Source organism: Coffea arabica, chromosome 1c (assembly GCF_036785885.1).
Source record: "Coffea arabica cultivar ET-39 chromosome 1c, Coffea Arabica ET-39 HiFi, whole genome shotgun sequence".
Lineage (NCBI taxonomy): Eukaryota > Viridiplantae > Streptophyta > Magnoliopsida > Gentianales > Rubiaceae > Coffea > Coffea arabica.
In genome coordinates this window covers 12472739-12497966 of record NC_092310.1, presented here as the reverse complement: position 1 = coordinate 12497966, position 25228 = coordinate 12472739, and the positions used below count along the sequence as shown (strand labels likewise).

At 34.3% G+C, this 25228-nt stretch overlaps 2 protein-coding genes across 10 annotated transcripts; one reads left to right on the top strand and one right to left on the bottom strand.

Annotated features, from left to right (window-relative positions):
• Positions 1-1366: 1366 nt before the first annotated feature.
• On the bottom strand, positions 1367-23663 carry LOC113720809 (uncharacterized). Of its 9 annotated transcripts, XR_011818248.1 has the most exons (22): positions 23256-23663; positions 23081-23177; positions 22922-22975; positions 22764-22810; positions 22402-22435; positions 20299-20371; positions 19753-19862; positions 17916-17990; positions 16477-16568; positions 14820-14949; positions 14611-14700; positions 14052-14117; positions 12001-12092; positions 10162-10227; positions 9965-10031; positions 7969-8054; positions 7396-7519; positions 5946-6213; positions 5391-5444; positions 5123-5227; positions 4944-4995; positions 1367-1922 (listed from the first exon to the last, which is right to left on the bottom strand). XR_011818248.1 is itself a non-coding variant. In XM_072058887.1 (18 exons), exons 1-18 carry the CDS (start codon positions 23318-23320, stop codon positions 6112-6114), a joined length of 1470 nt encoding a protein of 489 aa, XP_071914988.1. In that variant the 5' UTR covers positions 23321-23663; the 3' UTR covers positions 5814-6111. The 9 variants fall into 9 exon arrangements, 2 of the variants coding, with proteins under 2 accessions (XP_071914988.1, XP_027101275.2); XR_011818234.1 differs by having other exon boundaries at positions 4944-5227; XR_011818256.1 differs by lacking the exon at positions 4944-4995 and having other exon boundaries at positions 5152-5227.
• On the top strand, positions 1499-5733 carry LOC113720811 (scopoletin 8-hydroxylase-like). Its single transcript, XM_027245475.2, has 3 exons — positions 1499-2001; positions 2238-2583; positions 5076-5733. The coding sequence occupies exons 1-3, from the start codon at positions 1499-1501 to the stop codon at positions 5319-5321; spliced, it is 1095 nt and encodes a 364-aa protein (XP_027101276.2). The 3' UTR covers positions 5322-5733.
• Positions 23664-25228: the final 1565 nt, after the last annotated feature.

Here is a 25228-nt window from a genome sequence, read left to right as displayed (position 1 = left end):
ATTAACTACTTTTTAAGTTAGAATATACAATTATTTTTTATTTAATATAATTTAATTTTTTTTTAAAAAAGAATTTTTTATTTTTGCAAAAAAGGAACTAATTTTTTTTCTTTTAAAGCTTTATTAACAATTAGTTAAATGCAAGAAAAAATAAATTATTAAAGGTACTAATTGGTTTTTTCCTTAAAGCTTTAGTAACAATTAGCTAAATGTTAAAAAATTATTATATAGTAAAAAAAAGAAATTTTTTATGTAAGGAAATATTAGTTGGAAACAATTCTAATTCCTAATGAATTCTTCTCTCATACAAACAAAGAATTTGGAATTTCAAATAAATTCCGTATCAATTCTATGCATTTCCCAAACGAAAGAATTGAAATGACTTGGAATTCCAATTCATAGAATTCCAATTCTATAGAATTTCAATTCTAATTCAATTCTAATTCTGTAGAACCAAACGTACCCTTCTATAGAATTTCAATTCAATTCAATTATGGTTCTTCATACTATATATGGTCTTTTCCCTAAGGTTGCCTAGACGGCTTTTAGTTTCGAGTTCTATGCAGTTGAGTGGTTATTAGCAAGAATTTCTTGAATCCATTGGACCTGTTCTCAATTGTTATTTTGGATATACTTTTAGTTTTTTATTTTAGGAAATCTTTTTTGTGATTTTTTCAACTGTTTTTTCTTTCAGCTTTTGACCGTAATAAAGCTAAAAAAAAAAAAAAAAACGAAATCAGAAGCTACAAGAATTTATAGATTCCGAATACTGAATTAATTTTGCAGAATTTATCCTGATAAATGTATACAAGTGAAGTATTGTTTATACAAATGCCCTAAAATTTAAAACTTTGCCTTCTTCATGGAATAATCAAGCAAAACATATGCTCTTTTCACAATTTTCCCCACCTAAAGCTACAGATATATCTTCATAAAATCTTTATGTGGCCCCAAATTGACTCGGCCTCTTTTTCTACATTGGTAAAACCTGACTCCTAATTTTGTCAATCCAAAAATTGATGACTTCTAATTCTTGTGTTTAGTCTTCCCTTAGTGCATAATCTTTTGACTATCATATTGGATACATGCCGTAAAACTAATGCCAAACAGCACAATCTTTTGACTTTCTAAACTCGTTAATCATGCTTTCAAAATTTCAAAAAAAAAAAAAAAAAACTGATTTACCTTGGTGCATTTTCAACAACTTTAGTTCATGTGAATGAGGAACATTCATTTATAGCTAATGTTGGCAATCTGCCAACTTTGATGATGATGATTTCTTCTTCTACGCGTGGTAGACTGGACCTGTTCAGACTTAAGGAACTGATGGATTAACTGAAGTATGATTTTCCATGGAAGAATGTAGTTTTGTGCTTAAAAAGCCAATCCATCATTCTGCTTATTTATTGGAACCCATTGGAGGCCACTTGCAACACTGATAGATCTGTCTTGGGTGCTTAGCATTTAACAAACACTCAACATTTTTCTCAAAGAAAACATGGCTCCAAGTTTTGATACTAGCAACTCATTGTTTGATTTTGTCGTAAAAAAGGGCAATGGGGTTAAAGGCCTGGTGGATTCAGGAATACAAAAGGTACCTGACAGATACGTCCAACCATCATTTGAGCGAATAGGAAAGCTTGTTGTAGGGTCCTATGAGAATTCTTCGCCTATCGATTTATCAAAGCTGGATGGTCCTGACCACGACCAAGTGGTGGAGGCCATTGTTAGAGCTTCTGAAACTCTTGGCTTCTTCCAAGTTGTTAACCATGGTGTGCCTGTGGATCTCTTGGACTCACTGAAAGATGCGGCACATCAGTTTTTTGCCCAACCTCCAGAGTCAAAGGCTGTTTTTTTGAAGGGAATTAGTCCCAGCCCTCTTGTGAAGTATGGAACAAGCTTTGCACCTGATAAAGAAAAGGCTTTGGAATGGAAAGATTATGTCAGCATGGTTTACACTAATGACTCAGAGGCTCTTGAGCATTGGCCTAAAGATTGCAAGTAAGAAACTTCACTACATAATTAGAATTTCTTTAAACATCCCATTTGTCATCATGGACTAACATGCAGGAGATTTTACAAGCACTATCATTCACTTCTAGTTTTAAACAATTTCAAACCTTTAAAACCCCTGCCATACTTTGGTGTCAAGTGGAACTCGCTCACCATATCTAAGAATGATGATTCATAAACTCACTAATGTTTTCTCAAATTTTCTTCTTTTACTTTTTGATCAGGGAAATGGCACTTGACTACATGAAATCCTCAATAAAGATGGTGAGAAGGCTACTGGAAATATTATTCGGATATCTTGGAGTGGAAGTGGATGATTCAAGAGTGGAATCACTCTTAGGCTTAAAGATGGTCAACATGAACTTTTACCCTGCATGCCCAAATCCAGAACTGACTGTTGGTGTGGGGCGCCATTCTGATATGGGTACTTTTACTGTGTTATTACAAGATGGTATTGGAGGCTTGCATGTAAAAGTAGAAAACGATACTGTTGAAGGTCAAAAAGAAGACTGGTTGGAGATTCCACCGTGCCCCGGTGCTTTAGTTATCAATGTTGGAGATGCATTACAGGTTAGAGCTCCATTCTTAACATCTTTTACTATTCCAATTAGCACAGGATAAATTTGCTTTTTTAAGAGACATAGCGCCATACACATATTCTGAAAAAAGTCAATGTATATGTTACTTCTCGTAAGCATAGTTATTAAATCCGACTCGACAAATAACTCGCAAAAAGATCGAGTCAATGAATCATTTGTTCAACTGATAGATACTAATATTTATAATACAAAATAGTAATTTTAGTATACACAAAATGTATAATAAAGTGTTTTTGGATATATAATAACCATACAAACATGAATAGAAGACTTAATTTCATTTTATCGTACTTATTACAAATAAATTATGTAGCCAAACATAAAACAAAATTATTTGACTTATCTTCAAGGATATAGCAATACTTTTTTATCAATTTATTTTAAAAAAAAATTTCTAAGTACTCAAATATTGTAACATAATGATAACATTTTTAGTTTGAAAGTTAAAAGGACTAATTTCATCAATTTATTTAAAGGAACATTTAGTTATTAAAATAAAACCTAAGCAAATGGTAAACTCTTATACACATTTAAAAAGAGATCCAATGTCCAAATCTTGTCAAAACTATATATACATTTTGGTTAAAACAAAGACCTAGAATTGTTTTAAAAAAAAATGAATCAACCAAAAAATTCCTGATTGAACTGGTGTGTCAAACAAGTTTCGCCAAATTTCATTGGATCAATTTCTTATCCAGTGGCTCAACCCAACCAAATGACCAACCACCAAACCAAACAGTTCAACCTTTGGACGAGACCAGATTTAATAACTATGCTTGTAGGAACTTTTAAGAATCTATGGCCCTGTTTGGAAGCTTGGTTTTTTACCAAGTTTGTATAAAACTAGTTTTTTAACAACTTTTGCTACAGGAACCCAAAAAACTTATCAAAGTTTTTAACCTACACACTTTAAAAATATACAAAAAATTTTCCCTTCAACTTTTCTTCTTTTTCCTCCCCCACCCAACCCACCACATCCTCCGGCACCGGCGACCATCTCCACCACCACTTCCGGCGCCGGTCACTATTCCGGCAACCAGTTCCGGCGGTCCTCTTTTTTTTTTTTTTTTTTTTCTCACCCTCCTCCCTCCTCTCTTCGACTCTGCCTCCTCCGCCACCCTCCCCCTCCCCGTTTCCCTTTGCCCAAACTGGTCTCTGATGCTCTTTTCCTTTTTTTTTTTTCTGTCTCTCTCCCCCCTCCCCTCTTTCCCTCTGCCTCCCCCGCCACCATCCCCCTCCCCCTTTGACGGATCTGGTCGCGTGACCAGATCGCAAAGGAAGAGAGGGAGGGGGGCTGCGATCTGGTCGCAAGACCAGATCGCAGCTAAAGGAGGGGGAGGGTGGCGAGGGAGGGGAGGAGAGGGGGAGGAGAGGGTGGCGGGGGTGGCTGGGGAGGGAAGGGGAAGGGAAGGGATGGCGGGGGAAGGAAGGGATGGCAGGGAAGGGTGGTGGGGGAAGGAGAGGAGAGGAGAAAAAAAGCAAAAAAAAAAAAAAAAATTTGATTCTCACCTGTTGGTTGCTGCCATGGAGGTACCGGGAGAGGGATCAGGGGAGTGAGAAGGGGAAGAAAGGGAGGAAGGAAAAGAAAAAAAAAAGAAAGAAAAAAAAAAGAGGGGGAGGGGAGGGTGGCAGGGGTGGCTGGGGAGGGAAGGGGAAGGGAAGGGGTGGCGGGGGAAGGAAGGGATGGCAGGGAAGGGTGGTGGGGGAAGGAGAGGAGAGGAGAAAAAAAGCAAAAAAAAAAAAAAAAATTTGATTCTCACCTGTTGGTTGCTGCCATGGAGGTACCGGGAGAGGGATCAGGGGAGGGAAGGGGGAGGGAGAAGGGGAAGAAAGGGAGGAAGGAAAAGAAAAAAAAAAGAAAAAAAAAAAGAAAAAGAAAGAAAGAAAATGAAAATGAAAAAAATTTTCATCTTACAAACACCCAAATTTTTACAAAAGTTTTTTCTACAACTTCTACAGTGATCTACAGTAAAGTTTTATACTAACACCCAAAAAACTCACCTTCCAAACAGGCCCTATATCTTTTCTTCTTTTGCTTCCCATGAAAGCGTCAAGCTTGGGGTTGGCGGCATGGTAGTTGGGATACAACCTTTTTTTTTTTATATATATATATGAACATAATAAGCTTTTTGATGATTTATGAGGTCAACTATTCAACTATCAAGTGTTCTTCCTATCTTCGAGCCAATATAAAGGTACCAAATTTGATTTGGAAATAATTGAGTGCATGCACCAATTTTAAGCTGAACAGGAGCAATGACACTAGGTAAATTCAAATGTACGTCGGTAAATTTATCAAAATTTCACTGCACACCCTTAGAAGTTGATTACCACATCAGACCTCCTCCTCCCCAAATTGTGCAAGATCGAATGCTTCCTGCCTCTTGTACATCGAACAAAAATATTGATATGATCATATGCAATCATACAAGCACTTATTAGGCGTTTTATTTTGTTCCCCAGATCCTAAGCAATGGAAGGTACAAAAGTGCTGAGCATAGAGTTCGTACCACAAACAAACAATCGAGAGTGTCCATACCAATTTTTACCGTTCCAAGACCGACGGAGAAAATTGGTCCACTGCCTCAACTGGTGGAACGTGATGGAGTGGCTCACTATAAAGAAGTAATATTTGAGGACTACATGAACAACTTTTTCGGAAAAGCGCATCAAGGAAAGAAATCACTTGATTTTGCCAAAATCAATTAATTTTAGCTAATTCTATAGCTTAAAATCAGATAAAAATAAAAACAAAAAGAAACCAGATAAAATCCTTACGGCATGTATCAGTGAAGGAAGTAGCTAGTTATTAGGTGGTCATGAGAAAGAGGTCTGCAGAGAAAGAAGCAAAAGATATTGACATGTCAATAAGCATACAAAAATATCCAGTAAAAACTGCAATGTACTAGAGGTGAAGATCATGGCTTGATAATAGACCTAAGCCCTCACCCATACATTAGGTTTGAGAGTGAGATTTATCCTCTTTGCAACATTACTTTGAAATCACTATGACACCTGAACCTTTTACTTTGTCATCGTCTTATAACTAGCAGCAAATTTAAGGCTTTCAATGTGAATTTGAGTCTTCCAAGAGGGTAAATAAATGCATCGTTCATTTGAATCTTCTTGTTTCACGAGTGAAAATCAGACTCACTAGTAAAATTGATATCTTGATGCAGTAGACTGAAGGTGGTGGAATAATAAAAAAATTTGCAGTTCAAATTTCATTTCTCTTGTGTAGTAGTAACACTTTCAGGATTCCAAAAAAAAAAAAAAAGATGGGAAAACTCATTGGATTCACCTCCTTATTGCCATCTTGGTTGATGCTCTTACCTAAGTTGCATAAGAAAGCAAGACTCAAGCTGCAGAAAAGCAAACTGCTTCCCTCTTCCTCTTGGATTCCCTCCATCAACCTCAGTCAGAAGGGATGAAACAAACAAAAAAGGAAAAAAATTACCTTATCTCAAGCACTAGAGAGCCACAAATGTAAAATGATGGTTCAAAAAGCACAAATAACAAACAAAATCTGCTGCACCGAGAAGCAGCAATTGCAACCTTTCCACCGGCAAAAGATTCCAAACACTCTTCTTCTGATCTGTATCTAAGAACCATAAATTTAAGGCATGCACATTACCACTATAGTTAATAAGTTAAAAATGATGTAATGAGTAATTACCAAAAAAGGATTGGCAATCAGTGAAGCAAACTGCAGCCACAAAAAGCTACCATTTTCTATTTTACATACAAATATGATCAAATGTTAAAGACAAACAATACCTTTGCAACCTATATACTTAAACATAAGCCATAGAACTTTTTAAACCTGCACTCGGTGTGCTGTATGATATCAGCTCTGTGCAAGTTAAAAAGAGCTGAAAATGCTGATTGCCTTGCTGTTGCTGTTTCTCCACTGTCTTTCAAAGAGCGCAATGTAAATGGTCTATTTTATTTAACCCTTTAATGCATACCACAGCAACAACAAAGGCAATAATCTCTAGCGTCTTAAGTTAGATGTTTCAGCAGGCTCGTAAATGATAGGCTTCCATTGTTGGATCCCAATAATTAGATTGGAGAGTCATCTCCCTCTTGGCATTGCATGAATCCTTGGGAAAGCAGCAGTAAAGATGATTTCTGACAAGAACCAAAGGCATAGAGCTAAGCATTCTACAAACTACTCAAAAGGCATACACTTTCATTCTTCTTCTTTTTTTTCTTGAGCGAATATAATTTGAAGTTTTTTAATGAGTTTTTAGTTGACTGATACTGTCCAAAGACTGAAGCTCTGCAGTACTGAGAAAGATTAAAAGCTAAACTTTTGCGAATGCAGAAAAATATGTTGACCCTACCTCACAGGTTTCAAAACTCAGAACTGTTTGGAGGTTTGTCTACTCACAATTCACAAACAAATCAGACTTTTTACTACAATTTAAAAAAAAAAAAAAAAAAAAGTGTTCTAATGAAGTGCATTTTGCTTAAGGGAAGACCTTAGCTTTCCATGAGTTGGCACCACTCAATCCAATTTCAGTACCCTCACTTGGGTCTAATTGGGTTTCCATTAAACTGTGTACTTGCTCAATTTACTTATTGGAGATAAATAATAGTATTATAAATGTGAACTAGAAAATTTGTTACTGAATTACAGAACAATACCACCAAAAGAAGGCAGATAACTCATGTCAATTATACCCTATTCAAAAGCAAACAAAAAATTTATCACGAAAGCATTGGCAAATAAAATATAGAACCGGCATGGTGAACTAGTTAATCTTTTAAATTTACAAACCTTTGTTCCAGCCACAATGGCACCATGAACCGGATGAGCAGTACATGCTGTGACAGCTTCGGAGAGTGGAATAAATGTATTTTGCTTATGCTGACCATTTGCGACCATGTCCTGAGAATCCTCGCTGAGGGAAACAAAATAAGCTTAGCCCAACCTCTTTGCCAAAATTATTCTAGCCATCGCCTCCCCACTCCAGTTCCAAGTCGAAGCAAAAGGAGTTGATTTTAAGTCTCTCTCTCACATACACACACACACACATGTATTTATACATGTATATATATATATATATATGTGTGTGTGTGTGTGTGTCTGTAGTAGAGAGGGAGAGAGAGGGAGGGGGAGAGAGAGAGATTTCAATGAATGACCAGAATATTAGACACCTTTACAAGGCAACATGATCACACATTTCAGATACAAAAGCATTACAACTAAAATAACCATATAAGCCAACATTCTTCTACAAACTTGCAAAAGTCTAGCAAACTAGATTATCTGCAGGGGTATGAACTGCAAAAAGTTCTTGATAGAAAAAATGAAAAAGCAAATAAAAAGCAACTTATAGGAGTATCTTACTTGTCCACATGACAGGGGGATGTGCAGCGTGGATAGAAATCTAAAAGATGAAGTCCTGTTCTGGAAGATGATCCCACTGCATATATCTGCAACAAAGTCATTTAAGGGATAAAGTCATTCTTTGGTTCTTCTATACTAATTGGAGTGGAAACATGAGAATGATGGCATAAGATCATCTGCTTATTACGACTTAAGTTTCAAGAGATGAAAGTAGCAATTCATCTCACATAAAAGAAAACAAACAGCAGGCTCGCTTAAGATTGGTCAAAGAGCTTGGTTTATTTTAATTATGATGTTAACAAGGGAAAATTAATTATAGGGAAAATCGTTCAAAACGTCCCTCACATTTTGCAAAACAACTTTTTTCGTCCCTCACTTTTAAAAATGTAATTTTACGTCTCTTACAAATTCACATTGGTCAAATTTGATCCCTACTTAGGTTTCCGACTAGTTTTTGATCGAACTTCATCACGTGCCTTGCACGTGATCATATTTTAAAGGTAAAATTGTCAAATCAAATTTTATATAATTCGATTCATAATCCCTCACATTTCATAAAATAAATTTTTTTGTCCCTTGCATTTCACAAAATGAATTTTTTCATCTTTCACATTTTTCAAAATGAATTTTTTCATCTTTTATTGATCATGTGTGTGAATAAATTTTTTTTTAAATCCATGTATATATCTATTTGATTTCACCTGAGCAGTACGAATAGTATATATCTCTATTCGTACTGTTCAGGTGAATTCAAATAGATATATACATGAGTTTAAAAAATTGTTAGTTTTTCACTTATATTCATTTTCTTTTACTCGAAATTTGAAAATAAAGAAGACATTTAATCCTAACTATTATCGAGTGTTTATATCGAATTAAATTTGAACAGAAAAAATAAACAAAAGAAAAGTATGACAAAAAGAAATAAGTGATTGGCACTTTCAAATTTTAAGATTAAGACAATCACAAGGCAAGTGATTCAACTGTTGGTCTTAAAAGTATCGAGTAAAAATTTCATATTTAAACTGAAATTTGTTAGCACAATTATAGAATTCGACTTAGGACCCATTAATTAGATGACATTATTATACAATTCAATAAATAAATTATTACCAAAGCAGAAATGTCACAAATATTGAATAGGTTTAAATGGTGAAATCATATAAATATATAATTGGGTCTCAAACAAAATTATTAGTTTTAAACCTCTATATATATCTATTGAATAGCATGTGTATAACTACGATTAGCATGTTTAGATGAAATCCAATAGAGAAAAATTACATGTTATTCGTACTGTTTAGATAAAATCAAATAGACATATACGTGGGTTTATAGAAAAAAATCTATTCATACACATGATCAATGAGAGATGAAAAAATTCATTTTGAAAAATGTGAGAGATGAAAAAATTCATTTTTTGAAATGTGAGGAACGAAACAATTCATTTTGTAAAAATTTTAGGGACGAAAAAATTCATTTTGTGAAATGTGAGGAACTATGAATTAGATTATATAAAAATTTGATTTGACAATTTTGCCCTTAAAACATGATCACATGCAAGTCACGTGGTGGATTTTGGCCAAAAACGAGTCAAAAACCTAGGTAGGGACCAAATTTAATCAATGTGAATTTGTAAACGACATAAAATTACACTTTTAAAAGCGAGGGACGAAAAAGGTCATCTTGTAAAATATGAGGAATGTTTTGAATGACTTTTCCTTAATTATACATTCTGCATCCCAGAATCGAAGAAATCACATCTACGAATGGCTGGTGCAATGGACAATAAGCAAGCCATGCAGCCATCTTATAATCCAACCAGGTTTTAAAAAAAAATCTTGGTTTCAGTAGAGTATTTTATTAGCACAATAATATCAAGCATAAAAAGCACCACATGTATTATGGGTACTGTAGCAACAATATGATTGAAGATTAAAAACAATTATTGTCAAATAGGCAATGAAGTAGAGTTGGTGCAGACTATTTAACTCACCGAGGACAAAGGTAACCAGGATGGCTTTCTAATGTATGACAAATTGGCCAAGTCATTGAAGTCATCCCTAATCCAACACATCAAGAAGCAGACAAGTAAAAAGCGGAAAAAAATTCAAACAGAAAAAAAAAGAAAAAAGAATCCAGTGTTGCATTCTTCTCGAGGCATTTTAGTTAAAAATTGCTTCTAATACTCACAACCAGGCTGGGGGAGGGCAATGAATATGTGTCACTTGCAAATTATGGACATCAAAAACACCTGACCTGTGGGGAAAATAAAAAAAACATAAGCAAGCAAGTTGGCAGCTAGAGACATCTATATTAGAAATTGAAAGACAGAAAAGATGCAAAAAAGAACACAAACACTGTGCTGTTACTTGTGTGCGCTGGTGGAGCTCTAAAAAGGATGCAAACACTGCTATTTGATATCATGAACAATTATATTCAGCCAGAATCACTCATAATCCAAAGCATAGTTTTTATTTTCTATCACAAATGTCTTATCTTTTGCTTTGACGTTGCAGTTCCTACCCTTTGAAGATTCTTGCATGACAGTTTTAACATACATAATTGCAATTATATAACTAGCTTCCCCAATTCCTATATAATAGACTGCAAAGACATCAATAGCATAAAAATTTCTTCCCAGAAATATCCATGACATTCGCATATTAATCAGCTGGACAAATACAATAAGTCCCGGTAGATTAAAAAATAAATAAAAAAAGGCTTCATGCTAGGTTGAATTATTATAGCTGAAAATTAGTTTAAGTTTCTAAAGGTTACAGCTTGAGTGACAAAAGTTTTACATTTAAAATGAAATTACATCAGACTTCCATTAAAGTATTTTAAAACAAAGAGCAAAGAAACAAACATGAATTAAGTTTAACGACTGCAGAACCATTGCCTGATCCTCAAATTCAGCTGAAAATCTGGCTTTGAAAACAAAAAAGGAATAAAGAAGCTGGAAATGCTTCCGTTTCTAAGGCCCAAAGAATATTTCCACAGGATCAGTCAAACAAAGAAGCAGCTAAGTTCAAAAAAATTGCAATAACAAGAAACAAAAGCATGTCTTTATCATGAATTAGAACATTGATGTGAATGCAATAGGAAAAACAACAAATTTAATATCTACATTCTATTGCATGACCTACTTTGCTGCGTAGAGCCAATTTTTGTTATTTATTGAATATATGACCTGGTACAGAAGTGCTAATCACCTTACAAATGCAATCAGAAAAAAAGATCCATGGAACTTACTGTGGTAAAGTATGGAGTGCCACTAGCAATGACTATATTCCAGATAAAAAAGAGTCAATTCATTTTCTATTGGGGAACCTGATTTTGTTTCTGAGTGCATGATAGTTAGCTGATAAAAGATGAGCTAAAGGTGATGGAGCACTTATCATTACCTATATCACATGATCATTAATGATCCACTCCACAACTCCTCAGTAATCAATCAAACAAATCGTCACTTTCTTATTTATAGGTCTACCTAGCTTTTTCTGAACTTTCTACTTGCTTCTTATGTTTTTCTCTGTTTATATTCCTGAATGCTAACTACAGCATTCTAATACTGCTTTCTCCATGAGAATACCATGGGAAAATCACATTGCCATATATGAAGACCTCCTCCAGTAGAGCTATAATAGAGTTAAATCAAGTACAAGACTGTACCAAATTCCTAGCAAAAAGTTTATGATCTTTCTAAAGGAGGTGAGAATTACCCAATAGGAAGATTCAGCTTGGATTAACCAACAAAGAACTTAGGTTTAGAATGTGCACTGACCAGAATATTTTCATTTTTGGCAAATTTTGGCAACATGACCACTTTTTCTGCAACTAGTAGCGTTAGAGCAGTTATACCATGACATAACAACAAGAACAATGAAATGCCAATCGAGAAAAGAAAATCTAAAACTATAGTAGAAAACAAAAGAATCATTTCCCAAGATTTAACATGCAAAATTTGTCTTGCACTTAGTGAAGATGGAAGGGGCAAAGAAAAGCACATCCAGTTAGTGTCCAACCTACCAGCCATCATCAAGATGAAATGCTAATTGATATGGGCAAGATGGATTGAGGTCAACTGAAAGTATCTCCTTCGGAACAATATTTGATTGAGCCTGCATTGAGAAGAGCAGGAATCTAATTTTCAAGCAAGAAAATACTCAGGCCGGCTAATTTAATCCAAATAGCATGACCAACAATCTCCATATTCATCAATGACATCAAATATTTCTTCTTGAAACATTTCAGAATGTGCCCATAACCTTGTAAATCAGTAACACATAATAAAGAAACTGCTACATTTCATTCTTTCTGCTAAATGGCAAACTGGTTCGCCCTCTAGTATGCACGATATTTATGAAATAAAGTTAAGTCATTAGCCAAAAAAAAATCCATGAAGGAACCAAGTACTTAAGCAAACTAGGCAGACTGAGAAATGATCAATTGGCATAAAGAAAGGAACCAAATACTCGAAGGTAATTGAACCATTTCTTCCATGAGCTGAAGAAAGAAAAACTAGAACAGGAACATGACTAAAAGGAGAAGATGGTAAATGAAAGTTAAGAGAAAGATGAAACAATGTCATTAACCAGACAAAACCCGAATCAAGGAATACTGACTGCATCAGATGGCACTGTTCTCTTCAACTGTGGATCATTTAAATAAAGGACAACTTAAATGGTAGTTTGAGTTCCACTTGTTGGAGGAAGAAACAATTTATGCATAAGTTGCTGGTCATCTTTGGTGGCCTGTGTGACGATGTATACAAAAGCATAAAGAACATTGTACTCCTCTCAATCAACCTAAGCCTTTAAAGAGGTGGATCTCACCATGGTATAAGATTAAGCAAAGATCTCCAGATCTCTCCGCTCCAGCACTCAATGCTGCTAGCTATAGAAGAATATATCACACTGCTTTCCAACTTAAGCTTTTACATGATGTGGTCATTTAACATACATACATCCTCTTAGTTGTTACGTTCACCCTAATAATTCAAGTTATAGATCTCTATGATTAAACAAATCCATCGAAGCAAGTGAGGCTGTATGTGTAATAGCATCTACCACTGGGTGCAAAGTTTCACCACAGCAAAATAACACATCCTGCTTTTGAAAGAAATACAGCAATATATATTGAAATAGGAACTAAAATTTCTTGGACAGTTTAGTCTCAAGTTGCTGCTAGTACACTTTTAGTTTTATACATTTATAGGTTATAGCTGCAGCCACAACTTCAATTTACTAGCACTGGATGATTCGAGTCCTTGCACCATAAGTCCTCATCTAACCTGTTATTTTTCAAACATCATAACCCAAATTAGGGAATTTCCTTAAATGGCAACTTTTAGTGCTCTTCAATATTCATCCGTAAATTACTGCTTCATAGCCATAAAAGATTACAGGAACAATGCCAAAAAATTTTGCATTTGTGTGATGGAGAGAATATATTTGCATCCATTTACCCTCGATGGAAGAACATCATATTTAGACTTTCATCTCAATTCCTGTTTCTGGTGTCTTTGTTTCATCACCTATGGTTTTCTTATTTCAGTGAATAAGGCTATTATTTGTCAGCTGGAGATCTTATGTTTACATTGTTCAGCCACACTGATTGATGGTTCATCAAAGACCTTTCTGAAACTACTCTTATTTTCCTTCACTACGATGTCATGAAGAAAGTCAACTTAATAACAACTATTGTTTCTACCAATTTGAAGGACAGACTCACATTTGATCACCATGAACTCAACAGAGAAAGTCAAAGACTTTTCCGAGTTAGAAAAAGCTCCTCCATTCCATTAACATTGTCATCAAATTCTAATCCACCCTGGAATCAACCATTCACACTTTTAGTAAATATAGCAACATGTCCCCTTGGTGAAAGTTAAGATTCATGAAAAATACTATTATGTGGATTCTTCAAACACCGTGGCAGTCTGTCTTTCATAATCAATTCTTACATCTAATCAGACCAAAGTCAAATTCTTTCTGCACAATGTACCAGGTTAGAAGCACCATGCATGCACAATTGCTTCAGGGAAAAAGCATGAGCGTGTAAATGTGATGAATGCATACCTTCAAAGATCCAATTTTCTCAAATTCAGAGGCTAGCTTCACAGATGTTATAGGAGAATAATATGCCTGCTATCAGGAAAATGATCCATTAGAGAAATTATATAATAATACTGGCTATTATGAATGCAGATGGCCGTTCTCTTTGCACAATGATCTGAAAGACAATGGCAACAATTAAGAATTAAGTAACAATTTATCGTCCTCATAAATGTGCAAGTGTGATGTGTGTAACCAATTAGAAAAAGTCATCACTCGTTATATTGATAGTTGAATTACAAAAGTAAAAGTATATCAGTGCATAAGGTGCAATTTAGGACTTTGATTTTTATAAGAAGTGTAAAATTGCTGTGATCAATGAGGGAAACTGTACCCAAGATACATCAAGATCTTTGTAGAGTCTAGAGAACAGAAAAGAACATAAAGCTGTTGACTCTTTGCAGGAAAATACTATTCAGAAAGCTTAACACAGTTACCTACTGTACCATGTGCTGAACATGTAAGCATGTAAGCACTAAAAGAAAAAGATTAAAAAAGAAACCATAAGTTGTAAGAGTAGAACCATTTTGTTATTTTGGAAAGCAGCTGATGAGCTTCCTCCACGTAGATCCCACATATAGATAACGCCATGTTTGCTAGCCCCAAAAATAACCTGCTGGTTCAATATAATATGATCAATCATAAAGCATATCATTCTTTATGAAAGCCTCAGTTAAAAACATATGATTATTAATCCTTCATACAACTTAGTTAATAAGATCAAGAAATGACCTGATTATCAATGTTAAACTTGATACTGTTAATTGCACTGGTAGAATTCGTTGTCAGATCAAGACACGGAAGATTACTCATTCTTCTATCCCAAATATTAACCATGCCAAGCATATCAGAAGCAAGTACCCTGTTCAGGGAAGCATCAAATGAAAAAAGTGAATAAAGTTAAGGCTTCATGAAGAAATGGTAGTGAATACTTAAAAATGGCATATGAAGGTTTTTCCCAATCAGACAAAGGTCAATGCAACCAACATTGCAAAGGTAAATGTACTGACAGCTTATTATGTAAATAGTCTGAACATCAAGCAAAGAAGAAAAACATACAGCAGAATTGAATATGGAAGAAACATGTAATTCAAGGAGATTATCTCAACCCGACCTCCTCCCCGCCACCTAGTACCCAAGTCCACTAAAGCATATGCATAAACTCAAAGTCTGACAGTAAGAAGATTTTAAGAGCAGAAATTCCTTGCAATGTTATTACATTATTTCTGCAGAAGTATGAGTAGTGAATCTTTGCAACAAATCAAGCATAGTTTCTCAAACACAGAAATTCTCCATAGAAAAAGGTCCTATGAAAACCATCATGGCTAAAGATGAGATGAATCAAGCCAAGTGTTGCACGTGTCAACCTTGGCTTACTCATCAGCTAGTCAAAATTCTGAGTTCAGCTCAAGTACCACTTAAAAAATCCAATTCTGTTGAAGCTTGGGTCATGGAGAAACTGGAGGTTCAAGATCAAGCTTGCTCAACTCACAAGGAGTAACAAGCTAACCTTGAGTTCAAGTTTGAATTTGTAAATTTGATGAATTTTATTACATGTAATACCAATCACATATTTGAAATATATGTTAAATTGCAAGTTGTAATACAAGTATCACAATGTTTGACACTTTAATTTTGTAATCTATGATAAGTAAATGCTAATTTCATAAAGCACAATATCTAACCTCACTTCTTAAGTCTTATGGATTGATATCAAACTTCAAAGCATGGACTGCTGAAAGAGTAGCTACTGCAAATGTAGCAACCAACATGCTTTTTCATCTCAGAGAACCATTTTTTTTAATGGCTTCTGCAACACTTCATTCCTAATACTTGCAATTTCCATATTGTGCAACCTTTTATAAGCTTCACATCTATAAGCTATCCAGACTTCTGACAAATACTTGTATATTCGGTCCACAAGATTTGAGTCTTTTATGCAAGCATCAATTATTTAAACAACAAGAGCCTTTTTTCCCCTCTTCAGTTGTTTCAAACTGCAACTCAACATTCTAGCATGACATTATATATATTTTTTTCCCAGAGGACCTGTGGTGTTTCAAAATTGTCTCATCTGTTTTAATTCCAATTAAAGGTCAACCAACACACTGAAACTTCGAATTTTCCTACTTGATTCATATGTAAAGTATCCAGAGAGGAAAGAGTTGCCTAACTAGAATGGTTACAGTAGTTTCTGCGAAAAATCAGGCATATATACATCAAAAACCCTACACTTCTGTCACACTTAAGGAAAAATGACAGAAATAAAATCTTTTACCTTACAGCTGATGGCCTTCTATAACTCATAGTTTTAGAAATTACATCCACTTTCAAACTAGAACTGTCAATCTCAACGGCAAAAATAATAATGTTTCCACTTTTGACCAACCTTGACTTATCATTTGAAGAAAAAGCTACATCAGATAAACCCTTCTGTACAACACAACCATGAACACCAATTGTAGGCCTCTTTTTCAATACCTGCATGAGTGATAGAAAGAAACAGATTCAGAATGGACAATTTGAAAGCTTAAAATCTTAATCTTGATGAAAAATCAAAAGATGGCCCAAGATTGATAGAATTTGAAATGGTAGTTGTAACATGATATTATTGAGTAATAGTGAAAGGAACATCTATTTCGTCCCTGGTAATTTCCAAAATTCCACATAATGGAGCAAAATTGGAAACACAAAAGCCAAATTGTAATCTGAATATTTATCATACAAATAGTTGCAACATCTCCTAATAATCAAAGAATGTGTATGTGTAAATCACTGCTGCATATAAATTAGCCTTACTATTTTAAACCCTGATGAGACAAAACATCAGCAGAATTTAATCACCAACAGTAATACATGCATGAAGCTAGAAAGAAGAAGGTTCCTTTGGGTGGCAGAAAGAAATCATAAAATAAGATTCCAGCCAGAGAGTAATCAGAGTAGGCACATCAACATGCATGTATCAAAAAGGAAAATGTTAGATAGAATTCTTCTACTTTAGGACAATTATAACAAATAAAATGCAAAAAAAGTAAGCTGGCAAGAAATAATAGCCTAAACCTTTGTCTTATCTTTAAAGAAAACAAAACTTAAAGGTCCAAGAAGATGAACTGCAGTTAAGAAAATGTTCCAGAACTTTATACCTCTAGAGTTTTGCGAGTACAAACTTTTGCAATTTAACTTGATTTTAGTACACATTTGAACATTGATAAAGGTTGGCGCACTTAAACATGCACCTAAAATCAGAACGAATTTAGATTCAAGGTTGGAAAAATTAGATAAAATAGGAACATTATTAAGAAAAACATCAAAGAGAAAGCAGGAACATAGAGGAAAGCGCATCCAAAGAGAATAATATGGTACATTCAGAGGAATGAGACACTACACCATGCAATTTCACTTTCACAAGAATGAACTTCCACTACAAATTTCTTCTCCTTATGATGAAGGAAAAATAGTGCTCATATTCTGTTTTCTGACATATGTTTACCAACGACAGACCATACAATTCAGAACACAACAATCAAGTCACCATCAGGAAGTGAAAGTAATTGTCTGGACAGCACTCTGTTACAAGGAAATCCTGTCGAAAGGAATCATACGAAGTTTAGAAATTCCATTGAAAACTGTCATATGCTATAAGCACCCATTTCAACTTGAAAATTTATTTTGGAACTTGTATAAACCTCTGCCAGGGTTCTTTTGGCATGATGAAACTACTTAACACTCCAATTACAAAGTTTTCCCTGATACTAATACTCATATGTGCTTCAAGATTGATATTTCATAAAAGTTGCATTTAAACAACATGCAGAAAGGAATACTTACTTCAACAGGTTCAGAGGAGATATATCCAATATCATAGATATGAAGTTCTCCACTTTTTCTAGATGTCAAGGCAACCTAAACAAGAAAGGAACAGACCATTTCATTGACTCTGAACCCAGAATATAACCACTGACAAAAAGAAATTGAAAATTAATAGAGCAATAAAGAAACAAGCAGAACCATTATCCAGTAAGAAATACCATGACTGAACTTAAAGGAAAAAGGATTTTAGATTCCTAATGTTACAACTTGCAACGGAGTAAAACTTAAAATTCTTAAGCCATGCATATGAATGTTGTTGGCCAACTACAGAATTTCCCAAGCAGCCAAAAAACTAACTAATATTTATCAATATTAAAGAAATCAACAAAGGAAAGAAAAACCAGAAATGTATGCTTCAATTCCATGGTTTACCTCACCAATATTTCAAATTTTTCTTGCACATATGATTAAGGATGTGGGCAGATAGCACTAATAAATGAAATGAATAGATTGAGAGACCTTTAGGAAGAGTAGCACTCTACGGCAGAACATTAAGCTACATGATTTGTTAAATCTTAAAGTCACAAAATTCAACTGGTATTCCTTCTTTCCAATCAACAAGATATGAAAAGGTTAATGAGTCAGTAGAAAAGCACAATATAGTAAAATATGTTGTTATAACTCGGACATTAGATGTCCACAACCAATTTGAATAACCAAAACGTAATTAAGACATGCCTTGGGATCATCAGGCAGAACCAAATCATTGAAGTACTAAGTCCTCGACTGCCTTCCTAAGATAAGAAACACTCACTGAATATGCAAATTGGAGAAATGGATGAGCTAATCAGAAATTACAAGGCTGTTTCTTCCACTCCCCATTGCAAGAATGGAAGAGAACAAGCAAGTTGGAAATTTTAGTAGCTAGTGTACATTCTACATATCCTCTTTTTAGTAAACCAAAAAGAGTTCTGAAAAATACAAGGATTTATTACTATTATCAAATAGAAAGTGAAAAGTGATACTTTAAGACAAGAAAACTTTTTCGCGTCTCTACTGCCATGTGCTGCATATACAAGAGTTTTTCTCATGGGGTGACAATCGGCATTATTGCTGATTTGATGGTAGAAAGCAATTTGCTGCTTTATGCTTTTCTATCTATTTGGTTTGTTTCCCTTGAACTATTAACTAAAATCATTTATTTGAGTATTAAGAATGACTTTTACTTCTGCATACCAGAAAGAATTTAAAAAAATAGACTTTGACTTGGATTTAGTATATCTACCAATATCAGACCTTGCCCCAATATCAAAATCCTGGGACAGTTAATAATTAGTGCTTAAATTAACATAAGAGTAATAATAATGAAAGTGGCAATAATAATTACTGATATACTTTCCATAAAGACAGCAAGGGCAGTGTTCATAATAAGCAGACATACTGTAACAAGTGTTTTTGTGTAAAACAGAAAGCAATTACATCCTCCAGTCTTAATTAAGGGAGAAGAATGCAAAAGTCACTCTTGTGAAATTATTAAAGAACCAAAAATATTGCATTATGAGCTTCATGTGAAATTATTTATTGCTCTTGAAGCACAGTCAGCTAGAATCATTTTAAAAAGGATGTAGCAAGAGAATACTTATGCTCCATCTCTTAATTTTTCAGTTCATATCTAAAGGGTATGTGATATGACCTCTAATTATCTTCAACCGATAAGCACTCACTTCTTTTCCCTTCATCAAGCATGGCCATGAAAACTATGCAATACAGTCTTTTAGTTACAAAGCTAATAAACAACTTACAGATATAACATGTTTTGAAATGCATAAAGTTGGAAGTGGAAGGGCATTCAAACCTCATCTTCATTTGCAAGGTTCCATCTAACAACATCCAGCGGCTGATGTGCAGAAATGTGCAGAACTTGCTTTGTCTCATCTTCTTTTACTATAAAATTCTTCAGGCTTACTGGGGAAAGGAGAAGAAGGCAATTTTGAGACAAAACTTGAAATGTGAAGGAATTTGAGAAAAGTAAACAAAAAGAAAATACCACCAAATTCTCGTTCTGAACTAGGAACAAAAAGAAAATACCAAAAAGTAAACAAAAAGAAAATACCACCAAATTTTCATTCTGAACTAGGAGCAAGGGTTGATAAAGCCAAATAAAAATGCACTATCAAGTAACTGGGTAACCAAATGAAACTAATAACAATATGGGTAAACCAAATTCACAGTACTTTCAATAGAAAAATATGTTATAAATCCATATATCCACCAGAATCAGAGACATAAAATACTTAGCATCTTCGAGATTTTGTGCAACAGATAGTACGCATTCTATTGAGAAAATTCACATAAAAATATCTGCTCCATAAAGAATTCCAGAAGATTAACGATATATTACCCTGGCAATAGAGCTCCTCAAAATCATGAACAGTTAAACAACCTGACTTTGTGACTGAGGCCAGGTAAATCCCCTGTCAAGAAATGCATCAACTGTCAAATATGACTAGTTAAAATGAAGTAAAATATCTGAAGCAACTAGATTCTCATCGGCGTCAGAACTGATTTTTAGAATTTCCACCCTATCTAAACCTGTATTATTTGGAATTATGATCAGAATAAATGGCTTTCACATAGTGTTTGATGACTTAAAACAAGAAAAACAAACAGAAGTCTAAAAACGTAATTGCTCAACAAATTAAAAACCTTATACCTATGGAAGGTCTTAAGATAACCTTGTAATTCAGCTGGATTGATCTCAAAAGAAAGAGCACAAAGACAAATAAAAAAGAATGCAACCTCAAACACTAATAGATGAAGTACATAAAGGATCACAGCACTAGTTTTTAAAATAGTGAAATGCCTCCAGAAGATGTGTTTCCTTTGTCTAATCAACTATAGTTTTTATGATAGAAAGTAGCACACTTCTGAACACTGCCAAACTCAATACTTTGTCAGATCAGACAACACCATCCCTGCTTACTAAAACAAATGTCATTCTGGCAAGCACAACTCAAAAATGTCCTCTTCCTGATCCTAATACATGCATATTCAGCTTTGTGCCTTTGCGAGAGAGGTAGAGGAGAATCTTACACCTAATATCACATTTTAAGGATGGAAACTAAAATCTGCTACATCTGCTGATGGCCATACCACCCAAATAATGAAACAAAGATTGTAAAATTCCTTAAACAATGAATGTGTTCACACCACTCACCTGTTCTCTTTCAGTTGTAACAGATGGCATATGTTTCTACAGTTTTGTACTGGATACTGACTGAATGACACATGTAGGACACTCACTCCATATTTAAAAATCTTAGTGACATGTAACACTCTAATCTTCTTCCCATTCTTGTGCAGATGATATGACATCTTTCTTGATAATCTCTACCATATATGCACACACAAAGTGGGAGGAGTGGTTTGGTGTAAACATTCTGTGTCAGTTCTTATAATCCCTTTTTTACCCTTCTAGTTAACTCCTCACGAATAACCATGTGTATCACTTGAAATCAACTTCTAATATCACACTACTGAAACACACCACTTCTATTACTTAAACTCAACCACTAACATCACACCAAATACAAACTACTTTTCCATGTCCTCCATCAGAATCTTTTTCCATATGAACCTACTTCTGACTTTTGCCATAGATTTTCATGCTTTATGTAATTATCCCACAGCTGATTGTGAAGTCCCATCATGAGCACTTAGAGTACGTTGTTCTTCATCATTTTCTTAAAAGATTTATTTACCTGTTAATCTGGTTGATCGTGTCATTCAATGTTTTGTTTCATTTCTCTGGGATTTTGTTTTGTTAAGTTTTTTATTCATCCAAATTTTACTATTGTTGATACATTTTAATGCCATCACTTTGGCTTTTCAGCTCAGGATTCTGGATGGATTGGTACAGTTCAGAATTTATTATTGGTCACACTCTCATGGAGTGTACGTCAATCACTAGTTAGAAAAAAAGCACTATTCACAAAATATCTTCCCTATTACAGAATGTATACATGTACAGCTTAAATTCATCATGTTCCATGCATGTAGGAATGATCTGCGTGCTCCAAGAGAACATATAAGACAATGCCCAACGCAATGATACATCTTCATACTACTAATTAGTATGAGTCGAAGTCACTTTCACCTAATCAAATTTATATGCGCAAACACACTTCAGTAGAACTGAACAGTTAAACATGGAAAATGAATCTGACATCTATGTTCCTGTCCTTTTATTTGCATATTTACAAGGCCAGACCATTCATCACTAAAAACTGATATGATATGTGAACTAGTTCTCCTGCTTCTTACAATTGTAAAGAGCACAAAACCAGAAGCCTAATTTCCTTTTAAACTCTTCCTATCAAGGAGGGAGTCCATTCCAGTAAACTTGTGATTGAACAAGAAAAATGGCAATCAATTTCACATGATAATGAATCAGTTAAACTAAAAAAAAAGTTGGTTTCAGACAAGAAAATGAAGTGAAATTCACCTTGCTATCAAATTCCACTGCTGATACACCCTGCCTAACCACAGATTAAGGAAACATCAATAGACATTCCACATAAAAACTTTAAGCCAATACAAATTGCAATTCCTAATGCCAAATGCACTTTTGTTTCTTAAATTACAAAGAAAAACAAAGAACTATGATTGTCCCTTGAGCAATTGTCTTCGAGTAATATAACAACAAACAAAAACAAACAAATCTTAGTTAATGCTTTTTCTTTTTGGGTAGATTCATCATCCCCAAACATTCAATACTTAGCACAAAGATAATGAAACACCAAATCTAGAAATTAAAAAAAAAAAGTAATTCAATTCACACAGTTGCAAAGTAAAGAGATAACGAACATCGTCACCGATCTCGGATTATTGGAACCACCAGCAAACCACTCCACCTTTATTTAAGAAAAAAAACTGTCATTTCCCAAGTATTTTAAAAAAAAAACTAAACAAAATTGTTTCAGAAAGCAAACTAACCAAAAAAAAATTATTCAAAATTACCGTACATGAGTTTGGCATGGCGAACCATCAATATGATACTCATGAGGAAACGCTCCAATCTTTGCACAAATTTCAAATAATAATAAAAAAGAAAAAGTCAGTGAAAACTCTAGAAACCTAATTAGTTTTAAAAAATAATGATAATTACAATAATTCGCTGTCACCTGAGAATAGGATTGCATGGCTAAGCTAAAAATATTGTGACGATACTTTGAATCAAATTTTCCCATCAACTCCACCAGACTTCTCTTCCATCTAGGTCTACAAATTCACGAATTTTGACTACAACTGAAGGAAGTAATTTATTTCTTCAGAAATACAAAGGAAAAATGCTAGTACCTTTTGGTGATGGATTTCTTAGCAGTTTGAGAAGGCGGAGCTGCAGGTACTAAGTATTTCTCCATTGATTTCTTTCTTCAGATGATCCGCTTGGATCTCGAATTATTACTATAAGTTGATGTTTGTCTATTCGCGCCAATAACTTGTTTTTCCCCCTTTTCTTGCGCGGGAACTATTTTCATTTTCTTTTCTTTTCTTTTCTTTATTGCTTTTTGATTTTGCTGGAATGTTAAGTAGATTGAATTAGCCCTCAGGAATTAACAATTGCAATTTACACGCTAATATCTCTGAATATTGCCCTAAAAAAGTTGGAAAAATAAAGAAAGTGGAAAGGGTTTTCTTTTTATGGACTCATCACGTCTTGCAAAGTTCCCGACTTATGCACGATAACCAATCTATGCTTTTTTTTTTCAATCATTGCAACTGCCCATTTTTTTAAAATATTAATAGGTTTACACGCACATTTTAAAGTAAAAGTGTTATCGAATTTAAATAGAAGTTATGTAATTAAAACTAGTATCTAATTTAAATTGGAGTTGTGTATAAGAAATACAATTATTGTTTAAATGTTATTGAAATTATATTCAATAAAAAAATAGTAGTAAAAAATGTAAACTAATTCATTAAATGAATTAGAAAAAGGATAGCAAAGTAATTCATTAATATAATTGAATTGATAAACTAATTAATAAGTAATCAAACAATACGTGAAACCTCCATAAGTTAATAATCTTAGGACCATACAAATTCTATTAATTTAAAGAGATATTAATTAATTAGTTACTTTACTAATTTGTCAAGTGTGAGGACTCGCAAATTCCTTGTATTTTCCTCAAAAATACTCTTTTATTTGAAAATTAGTATTTACCAAAGGCCACTACCCAAATATTTCACATTAAGTGTAGATAAACCTAGAAAATAGGGTTTTACGCTTCGGTTTCAAGTTTGGAGCAAAATTAGGGTTTTCGCGATTTTTCGCCGGATGAATTTTCGGTACAGAGTAAGGATTAAATTTGAGGATTAAAAGTGACTTTTAAATGAGAAATAATATGTGATTGGTAGCAATGATATAAGGTTAGTGAATGGGAAGTAAAAACCCTAGTACGTGAGTTTTTAAGAAAAACGGCGCGAACCGGCGGGTCCCGCGCACTACCGTTTGAACGCACCACTTGACCACCATTTTTGCTTACCAAACAAATTTATTGAACTTGAGCAAAATATCTTCTCTCTTGGCAGCAAGCTTGACCGAAATTTGTGGCTCATAAGCAAGGGAAAGAAAGAGAAAAATTAGTGGCCAAGATTAGGCCAAGTGTTGGGCAATTTGTGGACACCATTAGTTCTAATCCTTTTGGCTTTAATATAAGACAACTTAGCTTCATACCTCTTCATATTTCTGCCAAGGGAGGTGAGAGAGAGAGAGGAGAAGAACAAGAGTGAACTTTCTTCATTTCTTCTTGATTCAAGCTACAAAGTGAGAAATCAAAAGAACTAAACCGATTAAACTTCTCCTTGAGTGATTAGCTAGTGTTTGGTGGTGAAATTTTGGAAAGAGAAGGCTTGGGCTACACTTGGAGAACTCATATTAAGGTAAGGAAGATGATATCTCTCTAAATTTTTCTTTCAATCTTGGTTAAATTAAGTCTAGTAACTTGAGTAGTAGTGGAATCATGGGTGCTAGCATGTTTGGAAGTTTTTCCCCTCTTTATATGATGAACTAGGGTTTGGGAAATTCTGCCCAACTTGTTGTATGCTGCTTGTATGTTACAATTAATGTTGTATAAGATGTTTTGGTAGTGTGAGAAGTGAGAAATTGGGGAAAGTTGCACTAGAAACTACAAATTTCAGATTTCTGGAAATTCTAGCTTCCATTCTGTCCGGTTTGGTAACTGCATGTTAGAGGCCGAATTGGCCTTGGGTCAAAGAAGGAAAGTTGTAGAGAATGGTATTTTGTAGGTACCTGTAAAATTTCAGCT

Excerpts from the sequence above, each read along its gene's own strand:
- LOC113720811 (XM_027245475.2), top strand. The coding sequence starts at position 1,499 with ATGGCTCCAAGTTTTGATACTAGCAACTCATTGTTTGATTTTGTCGTA. Across the intron at positions 2,002-2,237 it reads CATTGGCCTAAAGATTGCAA|GGAAATGGCACTTGACTACA; the intron begins GTAAGAAACTTC and ends CTTTTTGATCAG. Across the intron at positions 2,584-5,075 it reads ATGTTGGAGATGCATTACAG|ATCCTAAGCAATGGAAGGTA; the intron begins GTTAGAGCTCCA and ends TTTGTTCCCCAG.
- LOC113720809 (XM_072058887.1), bottom strand. The coding sequence starts at position 23,320 with ATGGAGAAATACTTAGTACCTGCAGCTCCGCCTTCTCAAACTGCTAAG. Across the intron at positions 14,950-16,476 it reads TCTTCAAATGATAAGTCAAG|GGTACTTGCTTCTGATATGC; the intron begins GTTGGTCAAAAG and ends TTCCCTGAACAG. Across the intron at positions 10,228-12,000 it reads TTTCATCTTGATGATGGCTG|GTCAGGTGTTTTTGATGTCC; the intron begins GTAGGTTGGACA and ends TTTTCCCCACAG.